This window comes from Sinocyclocheilus anshuiensis, unplaced genomic scaffold (genome assembly GCF_001515605.1).
Source record: "Sinocyclocheilus anshuiensis isolate Anshui unplaced genomic scaffold, SAMN03320099.WGS_v1.1 scaffold918, whole genome shotgun sequence".
NCBI classification, from domain to species: Eukaryota; Metazoa; Chordata; class Actinopteri; order Cypriniformes; family Cyprinidae; genus Sinocyclocheilus; species Sinocyclocheilus anshuiensis.
Window position 1 is genome coordinate 869,289 of NW_015540946.1, and position 13,715 is coordinate 883,003.

Consider the following 13,715-nt stretch of genomic DNA (forward strand, 5'->3'; position numbering starts at 1 on the left):
GGCACTATATATATATATATATATATATATATATATAAAATATTTTTGTACTTGAGTGGCAATTCAAACAAGTTATTTATTTATTACTTTTTTATAATTTATAACAAATTAAAGAATCAAATCATGTGAATTGACTAATTAAATGAATCAGTCAATAAGAATCAGTGCTGAATATGAGAACAACCCATGACTGTCCCGCCTTGCTGTTTACTGTGGGTCAACATGAATCTTTCGATCTCTGCTGCATGACAAAACAACTGCAGAGAATCCCAGGAGTCACTTGCTTGTCTTGCTGTCCTGTGGTCTCTAACACACACATGAGTGCACAAACTCTTCCTAATGACATTTGAGATGTGCTTTTGACCCGGGCTCCTCTCTGAGTGTCTAAATGTCAGTGTGTCTGGCTTGAGCTTTATGTCCCGGGCAGGCCAGACCACAGGCGAAGCCCCAGACAGACTGGTCACTCGCTGATCTGTCTGCTTACACTGACCCTTAACAGGCCTTTTTATCTTCTTCCACGCTTCATACAATCTTAATGGACATTAAAGGGGTCATATGATGCTGCTAAAAATAACATTATTTTGTGTATTTGGTGTAATGAAATGTGTTTTGCAACTTTACAGATCTTCTAGAGCTTGTAACACTCCAAAGAGAAAGGAAAACTTGAAATCGCATCATATGACCCCTTTAATAGTAAACTGAACTTTCCGGATTTAACCTACACCGAGTGTGTGAGCACAGCTTTGTGTGTGTGTTTTGTATTGCATTTGAATGGTCTTGTCAAAACAGTCTTAATGCCTAAATGCAGCTCTACTGCCTGCAGTGGAGAAAGATTCACTGGATGGCATGACAGTCCTCCGATCGTCCTCTCTCTCACTCCTTCTGTGGGAAGCGGGATACATCACTTTGCGTGTGTCAGTGCAACTTCCCCTATAGACCTGGTTTAAACATGCCAATCATTCCAGTGCTGTTCAACACAATGTTTTTGATTTTAATGTTTGTCGTCTTTGAATGAATGTAGGGTCGCTGTCTTTTAATGGCTGTTTTCTTGGTTTTTGTCTCAGGTGTTGATAACAGGGCCTGCAGACACACCATATGCCAATGGCTGTTTCGAATTTGACGTCTATTTTCCTCAAGATTACCCAAACTCCCCTCCTCTGGTTAATCTGGAGACCACCGGCGGCCACAGCGTCCGTTTTAATCCAAACCTCTACAACGATGGCAAGGTGAGTGTCACGTTTTTTTTTTTTCAGGACATTTTTAGACCAATATTGGTTTTACAGTGCCTGATGCAAATACTGATAATTAGTATATAAAATATAAAAATGAATGTTTTTTTTTTATTTTATTTTTTATATTTTTATGTATGTATTATTTTATTTTATTATTTTATATTATTTTGTTTCTGTTCTCAGAAATGGTCAAATATTGGCCAATGGATAAAAAAATATTTTATTTATATGTTTATGTGACTTAATGTTGTTTAGTTTAATTATGTTTTTTTTTGTTTTGTTTCACTTAATCCTGATCTCTTGGTACTGTCTCTCATTCATTCTGTAACAACCAGGTGTGTTTAAGTATCCTGAACACCTGGCACGGGCGTCCCGAGGAGAAATGGAACCCTCAGACCTCTAGCTTTCTACAGGTGAGCCAATACCCAGTAGGAGGGAAGGATTTTGCTTCTGATACCGATTGCACAAATGCAGATGGTTCTTTCCAGTATATCTGAAGCAGTGAACTGCCGGAAAAGACCACCTCTCATTTCATCACTTTTAGAGAATATTTAGTCATATCACCGTCACCTGCACATCGACCGTTGATTTTACAACATTCTCATCCTGGTTTCCCTACAGTAATTATCTTCCCACATCTCAACCCCTTTCCCTCCCTCTCTCCATCATACTTCTCTGAATAATAGGCAGGGGAGCAGTTTCCTCCTGTAATATTGATCTGATCAGGCTCTGCTCCTCTCTCTCACACTTGTGCTCATGTACTGCTGCCAGCAGTTCATAGAAATGTCTCCATTGATTAGTGCTACAGTTAGCGTCCAGCTGATCAATAAATGGAAATCAGGCACAGGGACACAGTAGTGCTGTGGTCAGTGAGAGCCGGTGTGCTCTTCACCTCTTCCACTTGACCCATGTGTCATTCCTCCTAGGCTTTCTAAAACGTGTTTGTGTGTTTGTGTGTGTGTGTTTTAGGTGCTGGTGTCAATCCAGTCTCTGATTCTGGTGGCTGAGCCATACTTCAACGAACCAGGTTACGAGCGTTCCCGGGGCACGCCGAGTGGAACGCAGAGCTCCAGAGAGTACGACGGAAACATTCGACAGGCCACTGTCAAGTGGGCCATGCTAGAACAGATCCGCAACCCTTCTGTGGTGATTTTTGTCCTCTGTTAGCAGTACATTCTAAGTTGTCCTATTTTACGTGCACATTTTTTTTTTATCACTTTCAGATAGATAATGTTTCTCTCCACACCTCATCTTCTCCCCTCTGTTTTTGATTTCCTTTTATCCTTGATATGGCCCCCACTAGCAGATAACAATCATCCATACACTGTGAAAAGAGAGAGGGGGAGAGGAGGATGGGCGGCCTGAATCGGAATATAAATGAGTGAAGATAGTGAGTCATTGAATGAGGCATATGAATCATGAATGTGCTGAAATGATCCAAATATGTGCACTCATCTAATTAACAAACTTACTCACAATTCCATGATCAGATCAAAAGCATGCATTAACTCTAGGTATCTGGGTCATGCATGTGTATTTGTGAGTGTTCACCTCGTATAATCTCTGAAGACTCCCTCAGACTGTCAAATATCAGGAGCTTTTCATTTAGAAGAAACCAGAAAGGACCACCTGGCGTCACAAGTCACACTGGCATTGTCGGTCCATGTCATCTTAAATCTAGTATGGGCATTTCAGCTGGTATTTGTGAGTTTGATGTCATGCCTAGCGGCTGCCTCGCCACCTCAGGAAGTTATGGGGCTGGTACATTACCTCTGTATCCCACAGTGGACACTAAACAGGCTGTTGCCATGTCAACCAGAGCATTGTTCAGAGGGATAAAGGGCTGTGGGACTGTCGTTTGGGCAGAACCAAGCCAGGCCACACACCGACCGGCTTGTACTAATACTAGGCATACTCACTAATGAATTATGTATTGATGCAGACAGAATCTGCATAATTATGCAGAATTCTAGTTGGTGAATATATAATGAAACTAGTCCAAATGAGCATGCAAGGAGTCAAGGATGTATAAAATGTGTAGACGCTGTGTGTAGACTCTCTCTCGTCCCCTCAAACATATGCTTTCAGCTGCTGTAGGAGAGACCTGTGACGTCATCTACAAGAAGGTGGAAGTTGGTTTTGTCAGACGCAACTGAACAGCTTGGGGTGGTCTGTGCTAAAACTAGTCAGCTGCCTACTCCTTACATAGTCAGCATCCTTACAGAGAAGTAACTCCACTCACAGTTGATTCTGATAGTTTAGAGTTTGCCATTAGCATGTTGCAGGCAGGCACAAATTTGTAGCACAAAATTAATTTAATAAGTAATTTTTTATTTAACTTAAATTATTTTTTCTTAATTAAGTATATTCTTTTTTTATTAATTTTGGTAATTTGTGTGTATAGGTGTGTGTGTGTATATATCAAATATTTTTTAAGTAATATTTTTTTGTCGAATGATTTTTCTTGCGTCATCTACCATTAGATTTATTTGAAACTGCATTTTTGAGTGTAGTACATCCACACAGATTCACATATGCGATTTAATAATCAGCAGGACACCTAGCTATCTCTCTCTCTCTCTCTCTCTCTCTCTCTCTCTCTCATAAATGGTGGGCTGTTGACGTCAAAAGAGGGAGGAAACACACACAAACACACACACTTGCTCCTGCACGACAACCTTACTTGGTAGCTATGCTCATGTTCATTTTCTTTTAAATGGAGTTTCTGTTCCTAACCCTTTTTCATTTCTCTCTATCTCTCTCTCGCTTCCCAGTATGATTACAGATGTTCCTTTGGGAACTGAATGAATATGAAACAAATGCGGCATTATGGGAGAGGCTTTGTGTGTTTGAGAGAAAGATAGATTTATGAAGGATGGATGAAGCGAGACAGCAAAAGAGAGAGATATAAGGCCGGTGAGGTTGAGCTCTGAGCCAGAGAGTGATGTGTAGTGGCCACCGGGGTTTCCATGGCAACACTGGCAAGACCATCGATCACAAGCACTCATTCCTGAATCCTTCTCATCTGCGCTCGGTCTTTTCCCCCCAGAAGTTTGAGCCATGCAACATCTCGCTTTTGCAAGCAGGCTAAAGTGCATGTCTTAATCCTGAGAGAGATTGTGTGTGTGTGTGTGTGTGTGTGTGTGTGTGTGTGTGTGTGTGTGAGGAAACACACAGCTGTGTGTTAGTGAAGACACAGCAGGTCAATTTCCAGAAGCTGTTTGTAAGAGCATTTTCCCACTAGAGCCTCGAGGATTTTTTTTTTTTTTACAAATTTAATTAGATTTCAAATTATTTAGAAGATTTCAATGTCCTAATGTTTTGAGAATAAACAAACAAAACATCAGTTTTTGTAAAAATGACATCTTTATTCTCAAAGCATTCTGAATTTATTCCCCTAACACTATGACTTTGTTCAGTGAACATTGCAAATTTATTGTAACATTACAACTTCATTCTCAAAACATTACGAATTTATTCTCAAAATATAACCTACTTCTCTCTTAATAAACATTTTCTATCAAAACATTACTTTATCAAAACATCCTTTTGTGCAAAACATGAATTCTTGTAACATTACTACTTTATTCTCATAACATTACGACTTTTTTCTCATACATTGATTTTAATCTCATAATGCTATTACTTTATTCTTGCAATTTTGAACTTCAAATTTGACAAAAATCTTGCTTTAATGGAAAGCCATATGATGACCTACAGTAGTTCAGAAGCGTTGCCAGTCAACATATAGTCAAACTATCCTACATTTGACCATTTATTGACCATGGTATTTTTGCAGTTATTGTCCATTTCAAGTGTTTTTTTACTGTTTTAAGCACACCTAAGAACCACTCCTGAGGTCTGGGGGAAGTGATTTTGGATGGTGTTAAATCAGGGTGGCACGGCGGCTGTTAACACTCCTCACATCTGCCGTTTAGTACACTGTATGACATGTTTAGAAAACACATTGAGATGGAGAGGAAGAATATCTAGGAGACTAATCCAAATGAAGAATGAACAAGTGAATCAGCTCTTGCCTTCGGACAGAGTCGGAGTACTACTAGGAAGTGTGTGTCTGTGTGAGCTTTGAGTTCTTTTATTTCCTGCCTATGGTCTTTGTTACTGAAAAGGCCACTTAGTTTATTCATGTTAACATGTACAGACAGGCAATGACTGCTGGTTATCTGTGCAGTGCAATTGGTCATCTGGTCAATGGAGTCTCAATCCAAAGATCAGCAGATTGTTTTCTGGTGCTACTATAATTGGATACGAGGTTTACATTTGATTTATGGGCTGTACAAGAACTGATACACAATTCGCTTTTCGAAGAACACTGAGAGTGTGTTTTTGTGCACTAACCGTGTGTGCGTGTGTGTGTGTGTGTGTGTGTGTGTGTGTGTGTGCAGGTGATCCATCGGCACTTCTATCTGAAGCGAGTGGAGATCATGGCCCAGTGCGAGGGCTGGATCTGTGATATTCAGCAGTACAGCAGCGATAAGAGAGTCGGACGAACCATGTCTCATCACGCAGCTGCACTAAAGGTACAACACTGTGTGTTCACTGTCATACAAATGGAAATTGTGCCATTTGTTGTGTCTTTAAAACCGATTCCATGCGTTTTTTTGCAGAGGCACACGGCTCAGCTCAGAGAAGAGTTGTTGAAGCTTCCCTGTCCTGAAGGCCTGGAGCCGGACGGGGAGGAGTTTTCCGAGAAAAGCACCTCGCTGATGGTGAAAGAGCTGCCGGGTCAGGACGCAGAGAAGCAGACGGACAGCCCGGATGCCCACTGTAGCGACGGCCAGCTATGATCCCCTGTCCCCCTGAAGCCCCGCCCACCGCCTTTGACTATCCATTGATATTGAAAAAAGACTGGATGGCTTTGGTAATTAAGCCATTTTTTTTGTCAATATTTGTATGTAAGAATCTAATTATGTAATAGCATAAAAAGAGAGGACAGTCAAAGCAAAGAAAGTACAAGGAAATGAATCCGCTTACACCCACCAACACAAGACGAACCGCTGAACTCTATGCTCTGCCCTGAAGAAAACAAAGAAAAGAAAAGATCCTTTTATTTACTTGTGAAAGAGTATCATTTTTTTGTGCTTTTTTTCCTTTATTTTCCCAAATTGTTCAATAACCACTGATTGATATATTATTAAACTTGTTTATGTAAACAAAATGAAAGATAAAATCACAGTATATATAAGGGAACTGCCTTTAGTGGAGAATGTTTACCAAATGTTCATTTCTCTCTTTTTTTCTTTTCTTTTGGACTGTTAGTGCAAGGACAGTTTGTAAGTGAGAATATACTGGTCATTCTTTAAGCGAACTATTTAAAAGAAGAACGTAACGAACACGCGCCCCCATACACACTCTTGAGTCCCCCCGATCCTCTGGTGACCCTCTGACAGTGCTTTTGGTTTCTACAGATGTACACTTCAATAATAAAGCCTGAAACGGACGTTTAGAAGTGCTCTGATGGACTGGGTGCTCTCGTTCAGGCTGATCAATAGCACGTTTTGTTTTTGCCCTCTCTCTGCTTTTAAGTGCAAGTTTAATAAATGCAACCTGTTTTACTTTGCTTGGAAATACTAATTAATGTGGGTCTGTAGATGGCAGATTGTGGTGAGTGTGTGTGCGCGTGCGTAAGCAGGGTTTACTTTGATCTTTTCCTCTTTAATTATGACCGGTTGAGAGATAATCAGTTTTCAAATCACTGTCAGCTACAGACGTAAAAGTATCTAAAACTGTGCTAGACAATGAGATGAATGAAACCCTGGATGTATGCATACAATGCATGTGGCACATTTCATCAATTTGGAGTCCTTGACCTTCTTTAATGTATCCAACAGTTCGAATCATAGTATAATTTTAACTTGTATCTGTTTAATTGATATTTAATGTATATTAGTAAGATTACTGTTAAGTCAGTTTAAATACCAAAGAATTGTAATATTTAATTGCCCCAAAGTTTTGCATAATGAGGTAACATTCCTTAAAAATGTACACTACCATATCAGAAAGATTTTTTTAAATACTTTCAGCAGGTATGCATTAAATAGATAAAAAGTGATAGTAAATACATTAATACTGTTCTTGTGATCTTTCTATTTATTGAATAGTCCTGAAGTAAACATGTCATGATTTCCAAAAATATTAAGCAGCACAACTGTTGTGGTCATATAATCAAAATAATAAGATACTTTTCTTGAGCACCAAATCAGCATATTAGAATTCATGTGACACTGAAGACTATAAGTCTGTAAGAGTAATGACTGCTAAAAATTCTACTTTGATCACAGGAATAAATTTCATTTTAAAATAAATTAAAATAGAAAAACAGTTATTGTAAATTGTAGTAGTATTACAGTTTTTTTTTTGTAAAATAAATACAGCATTTGTGAACATAAGACGTATTTAAAAAAAATTTAAATAAAAAAAAAAAATAGACATTAAAAAAAGTACCCTAAACTTTACAGGCTTACAGGCGTGAACATCAGTTGCACCCTTTCATTACATGTAGTCAACGTTTTTATTTTTTAATTTTGTCTGTTGTTTTGATTTCAGATACCTTTATCTACTTTACATGCTATTATATATCTTTTTGGTTATTTAATGTTTAATGCTAGAAAAACACAAAAGCACACAAATCAGGCTTTACACTGTATTTATTGAATAGTTATGGGAAAAAAACATACATCTGAAATTTCAGGCCCTGTTTTGTACCCTTGTCAATAAAAGTGTCTTATGCCAATAAAGTGAAGACATTTCAGAACTACTGCAAATTAGATCCATTGGTGTTTAGTTCTGTTTTAGAATGGAAGAAAAAGAAATCACTGTTCAGACAGACATCGCATTTTGGTCTTGAGAGATAATCTGAAATGGAACCATCTTCAATTTTTCATAAAATCCATGTAGTTTGGATCTCTCCTAAGCTTTAGTAAGAAAAAACAAAACCGTGACGCATGCTGGTCCTGTTGGTCTAAATCTCAGCATTTTAGAAGAGATATTGATCAATCTCTGAGCATTTCTCGTCTTCAGAGAGGCAGAATTGTAGGAATCCCACTGAGAAGCACAAAGGAATGAAGGCGTGTGAGCGCTCAGCCCATCCATTATTGATCGAGTGTATTTAAACCCAGAGTGTGATTGTGATCCGGTGAGCTGCTGAGCAGTTGTGCCATGACATGACCGTGTATTCGCACACGTGCTCACGCTCAGAGATGTTAGATGGATCCTCCCCAGTTGACTAATTGCAAGGTCATGATGTTATTTCTGGCAGCCCTACGTGAGCAGAGGGACTGTATCTGTCCTCTCTCTTCTGATTTATCAGGAGGATGTGGAACGCACAGCCGCGCTTCAGCGTTTTCCTGCATCCATTAAATGCATGCATTTGATCGTCAAATTGTGGATAAAACAGAGCTGTTGTTGTCAGGGCTAGTGTCCATCTTTTAAACTAGCACAGTGTGCTGTTTCTGTGTTTAGTGTGCATGTTCACAGGTAATATAACGCCTCTGTGACATTTACTCTAATGAGGCTTGTCCTTTAAGCGTGTGTGTTCCCTGCACGTTAACTACTAGTGTGTGTGTGTTTATTTGTGTGTCATTGGCATGCACTGTATGTGAGAAGGGCTTTACAGCATGAATTTGGGTGTTTGCTGGGTTAAAGATAGATTCATGTAGCTGCTCAGATCCACAGGTCAAAGAATAGTGATTCATCTCCATGTGTTTTTCTCCGTGTCCATCTCTGTCTCTCTATTTTCTTTTATAAATTCAAATGAACTTTATTATTGATAAGAGAATAATGTAGATAAAACGCTGTGAACTAGTGTTGTAAAACTCGAGAACGGTTTTTTTTTATGGTCTTGGTCTTGTCTCGGTCCACAATGATATTTGAAGGCCCCCCTCCACTCACCCAAAATATTTTAGAGCTTAGCATGACTAAAAGATGTATATCCATTATAAAAAAATAACCAAAAACTAAGAAATATCTTGGATTTTTACCTGTTTTAGTTAAGTTTAATGCTTGTTTTGTTTTATTTTAAATAATTTAAAGTCATCTTGAGGCCCCCTTGGAAGTTTGTTGAGGCCCCATAGTGGGCCCCTGGCCCCCTGGCTGAGAACCACGGATTTATACTGTTATGCCAGGCCAGAAATTATTGTGGGATTGTGTCAAAAATGTCACCAAAATTTAATACATGCACCCACAAAATTCAAGATATTGTTGCAAAAAAAGTGCTTGTATGAGATCTGGATTTTTATATTATAATATGATATAATTAAGCAATATCACAAGAGCAAGACATTCAATTAACACATTTTTAGTTTTAAAACATTATTTTCAAGATTATTTATGCATTTGTAATTGTACCAATTCAGATGCAGCTTCTGTGCCACCACTGCAGTGCAAAGATGAATTTTGTCAGTAGAGATTTCATTTGATTGGTAACAGCTCTAAAAGTGTCTTATTATTCTAATTGTATTTTATGATTTAAAAATAAGACATTTTTCAGGCAGTAAATGTGGACCTTTCAGATGAATTTGAGCAGTGCTGGTCTGGTCTTGGTCTTGGGGAAAAAAAAAGTATATTTTATTTCTTCATTTATTTATTTTTATTTATTTTGTTATATTGTGTAGTTTTGTAGAAAACGCAAAAGTCACACTCATAGTGCTAGGATGTTGTAGGTAGTTGGCAAGTGTTGCTATGGGATTTCTAGGTTGTTCTGAGTGGTTGCTAAGCTTTTGCTTTGCATTGCTATGGGTTTTCTAAGGTGTTCTAGGTTGTTGCTAGGGTGCTTCTAAAGAATATCTAGGATGGTCTGGCCTTTGCTATGGCATTTGCAAGGTGTTATGGGTTTTCTAGATTTGCTCTGGGTGTTTCCATGGGATATCTAGTATGGTCTGGTTTGTTGCTAGGGTGTTGCTATAGGGTTTTCTGGAATGTTCTGGTGGGTTGCTAAGGCTTTACTTTGCTATTTCTAGGACTTTGTTATGGGTTTTCTATGGGGTTCTAGGAGTTGCCATGGGCTATCTAAGATCATCGGGTTTGTTGCTAGGGCATCACTATGGGGTTTCTAGGGCATTGCAAAGGGTTTTCTATGGTGTTCTGGGTGGTTGCCAGGGTGTTGCTATGGGATATCTAGGAGTTATTGGTTTTTGCAAGGGGCATTTCTAAGGGGTTTTTAGGATTATGCAATGGTGTTTCTAAAGTGTTGCTATGACAGTGTTCTGGGTGGTGTCCATGGTGTTTTATGGGATATCTAGTCTGATTTGTTGCTAGGGCATTGGTATGGAATTTATATATATATATAGGGCTGGGCGATATGGCCAAAAAAATTATCATAATAAAATGTTTCATATTAGTCGATATCGATAATTATCACAATAAATTTTCTTTTCTTTATTTCTTTCAAGTTTAAAGGCAGATTTTTTGCTCCTACGTGAAAGTTGTAGACACCAGACTGTTAACTGTGGTTTTAAACTACTCTTCATTGTCAGAACATGACAATCACTTGAATTCTTTACATTTTTCCTGTCATTTTCCTTAACAAAATAAATATCTTAATAGAAAAAAAGTATTTCTTAGTTTCCGCATGTTCTAATGAGTATTATTGTTTCAAATCATGAAACAGGTTTGTGTCGCCTGACTTTGATGACATGTATCTTCAGCACAGTTTGCAGTGCAGGGTGCAATATTGACAATATTACATTTTTTGTCTCTTATAAATGCACATTTGACAGTAGCTTGAGCTGACAGTAGTAGCTTGAGTTAGGATGGAGATGTATATTTATGTTCATTATCACAAACAGTATCATCGGTAAAAACTTGTAACAACCTCATTTTTATATGGGGAAATTTATTAAAGCATCTTTGGTGTTTCCATGTTTTCTACAAAACCGGAAATCGAGGGGTTATGACGTCATTGGCAGGCGACACAATGACACTATGGACACGGTCCGTGTCACTAGTTAAAATGGCTTATTTCTCTGGATTTAAACATTCTTCGAAACATTTGGGATAATGTAAGTACACAAGTCAGCAAAATATATAACACCGTTCTAGTGGTTTTTGGATATTTTAATAAAAAAATCTTACATATTGTGCCTTTAAATATGTTCAATGTTTTATCATCCATCAGGCAAAAAGTCCAGTTGCTTACAAAAGTATCAGCACAACTTAATAAGCTTCATTGGTTTGAGGTATTATTCATATTTCTAGCACGAACAGGAACTTGCCATGCCAAAGTTTAACACATAGGATTAGGGGTTTGTTCATTTCCCTCACCATAAGTATGTGCAACATTAATAGTGATGCTTGCCACAGCAAACACCAGTAAAAAGACATGAAAGGGTAAAATAAAATAGCTGAGAGAGGAATTTTGTATAATCTTTTATGAGGGATCAATAAACAACCGCTGCCGTATTTTTTTTTTTTCTTGAGACTGCACGGATGTTCTCTTTCAGTATTTTTCTACTGAGAGATCTTCTCTCTGCCTTTATCTTTCTGTCTGTTGGAAGCTATTTCCCTCCTCTCCTCCCTAGGGTGCTGTGTTTGTGTTGGAGTATGGCTCTTTGCGCCCTGCAGGTGTTGCCTCTGTTGTGTCGGACCGGTGACATGCTTCCCTTTGTTCCCCAAACAAGCCGCAACATTCGAAGTCGCAGATCCAAGACCTTGAAAAATGGCTTCAATCATTTGAGAGCTGGTGTGCAGTTGACAGTTCGGTAAATTAGACTCCAGTGGCCACTGAGATAAATCACTGTGAGGGACTGAAGACATCCTGTTTGCATAGTCTTTCACAACTCCAGCAGCTACTCGGAGGTCTGATCCCATGGATCGTTGCTGTAGAAATCCACACAGTGCTTAAGATTTAAATAATGCAGATTGGGAGGGAAAAGGGAGAAGTAAGCAGAAAGAAAGAGCTACATCCTCTGTTCTTCAAAAATAATAGGCTGTTAGAGTTAGCCATGCGTACTGTGCTTTCATGAGCTGATGTTTCTACCTTCAGTGTGAGCATGGTGTAGTTCAAATAATTTCATGTTGCCTTTAACTGTAGACAAAGTAAATTAACTTTTGCTGGTCACTTTTTGGGAAACCAAGACAATTTTTAGAGTGCAGAGCTGTGGTATAGCAGTTAGCACACTACACATGCTACTAAAATCTGTTTTGCACTTTTAAAATAAAACCATTCATAATAAAACAGGTAGTAAAAAATACAGAAAAGCCATAAAAATTGGCTTTCCATGAACAGTGCCTAATAAACATGTATAAACAATGCAAAGTGTTAGCACATAGACACAAAACAACATCAGATACACATCACAATAAAACTTAATTTCAACTAAATAACATGAAAGGTAACATAAACTTAATACATAATTTTACGACAGATTGTAAAATATAAATGTATAATAAAATATAAATGTAAGATAAAAAGATTGTAAAATATAATAAAATGATGAATCACATAGCGGTTTCTGAAAATGTCAGTTTACATAAATTATATGGTTTCTCATTTTTAACATTTAACAGTATTTTACCATTATTATTTACCATTTACAAAGTTTTGTTGAATGTAATTACAAATTTCACAGTAAATTGTTACTGTGTGTGCATAACTTACATAATGCATAAATATACATTTTGCTAAAATAATTTGCATCCAAAAATGGAAGCAATTCGAACATCTTCCATTAAAACTGCACCATTAACTGCAGTACGAAGAGTTTGTTGCAGTCGGTTGACAGACTTTTTATTTAAAGACAAACCATAGTGTTTTCAGTAATGCAGTGTTTAATAAAAAAGCAAAAAAATAGCAATTTAATGTTTTGTTTGTCACCTGCTGTACATGCATATACACATGGAGCGTACCAAACTGTGATTTTTGTGTAGGCTATGTTACACCCCAACTTAAAGGGGTCATATGATGTTGCTAAAAAGAACATTATTTTGTGTATTTGGTGTAATGAAATGTGTTTATGCGGTTTAAGGTTCAAAAAACACATTATTTTCCACATACTGTACATTATTGTTTCTCCTCTATGCCCCGCCTTTCTGAAACGCGTAGATTTTTAAAAAGCTCATCGTTCTGAAAAGCGAGGTTTGCTCTAATTGGCCAGCTATCCAGTGCATTGTGATTGGCCGAATACCTCAAGCGTGTGACGGAAATGTTACGCCCCTTACCATACTGTGTTTCCATGTGTCCCGGCGCGACGAGACAAAACCAATAAAACACATTGCAAACGAGGCATTTGTTGCATCCAGTGGGGACATAATTACGGATTATAATGACTTATACTGTCTTTTGCCGCATAAACGTAAAACCATGTCTGCATTTGTGATCGGAGAAACGACAAACAACAAGCCCTACTCTACTCTGCTCAAAACTCGCATTTGAATCATCAGTGGCAAATTCTTTAAATATAAAAAACGTACTTACAGTCTGTGAGTCAGAACAGCCGGCATTGTAGTCTACTCTACCAGGATCAG

The 13,715-nt window shown here is 37.9% G+C and overlaps 1 protein-coding gene and 1 long non-coding RNA gene across 2 annotated transcripts in view; one reads left to right on the plus strand and one right to left on the minus strand.

Annotated features, from left to right (window-relative positions):
• The window catches only part of LOC107689818 (baculoviral IAP repeat-containing protein 6-like), a 118,795-nt gene extending 111,982 nt beyond the window's left edge, over positions 1–6,813 (plus strand). The window contains exons 69-73 of the mRNA XM_016487983.1: positions 1,065–1,226; positions 1,568–1,645; positions 2,202–2,378; positions 5,633–5,773; positions 5,861–6,813. Coding sequence (XP_016343469.1) covers positions 1,065–1,226; positions 1,568–1,645; positions 2,202–2,378; positions 5,633–5,773; positions 5,861–6,040 — 738 coding nt within the window. The 3' untranslated portion in view covers positions 6,041–6,813. The remainder of the gene's footprint in view (positions 1–1,064; positions 1,227–1,567; positions 1,646–2,201; positions 2,379–5,632; positions 5,774–5,860) is intronic.
• An 835-nt stretch (positions 6,814–7,648) lies between these two features.
• Positions 7,649–13,715, minus strand: part of LOC107689789 (uncharacterized) — a 15,977-nt gene continuing 9,910 nt past the window's right edge. Inside the window, exons 2-3 of the long non-coding RNA XR_001634370.1 lie at positions 13,410–13,413; positions 7,649–7,887 (exon numbers count right to left, since the gene is read on the minus strand). This is a non-coding gene — a long non-coding RNA (uncharacterized LOC107689789). The remainder of the gene's footprint in view (positions 7,888–13,409; positions 13,414–13,715) is intronic.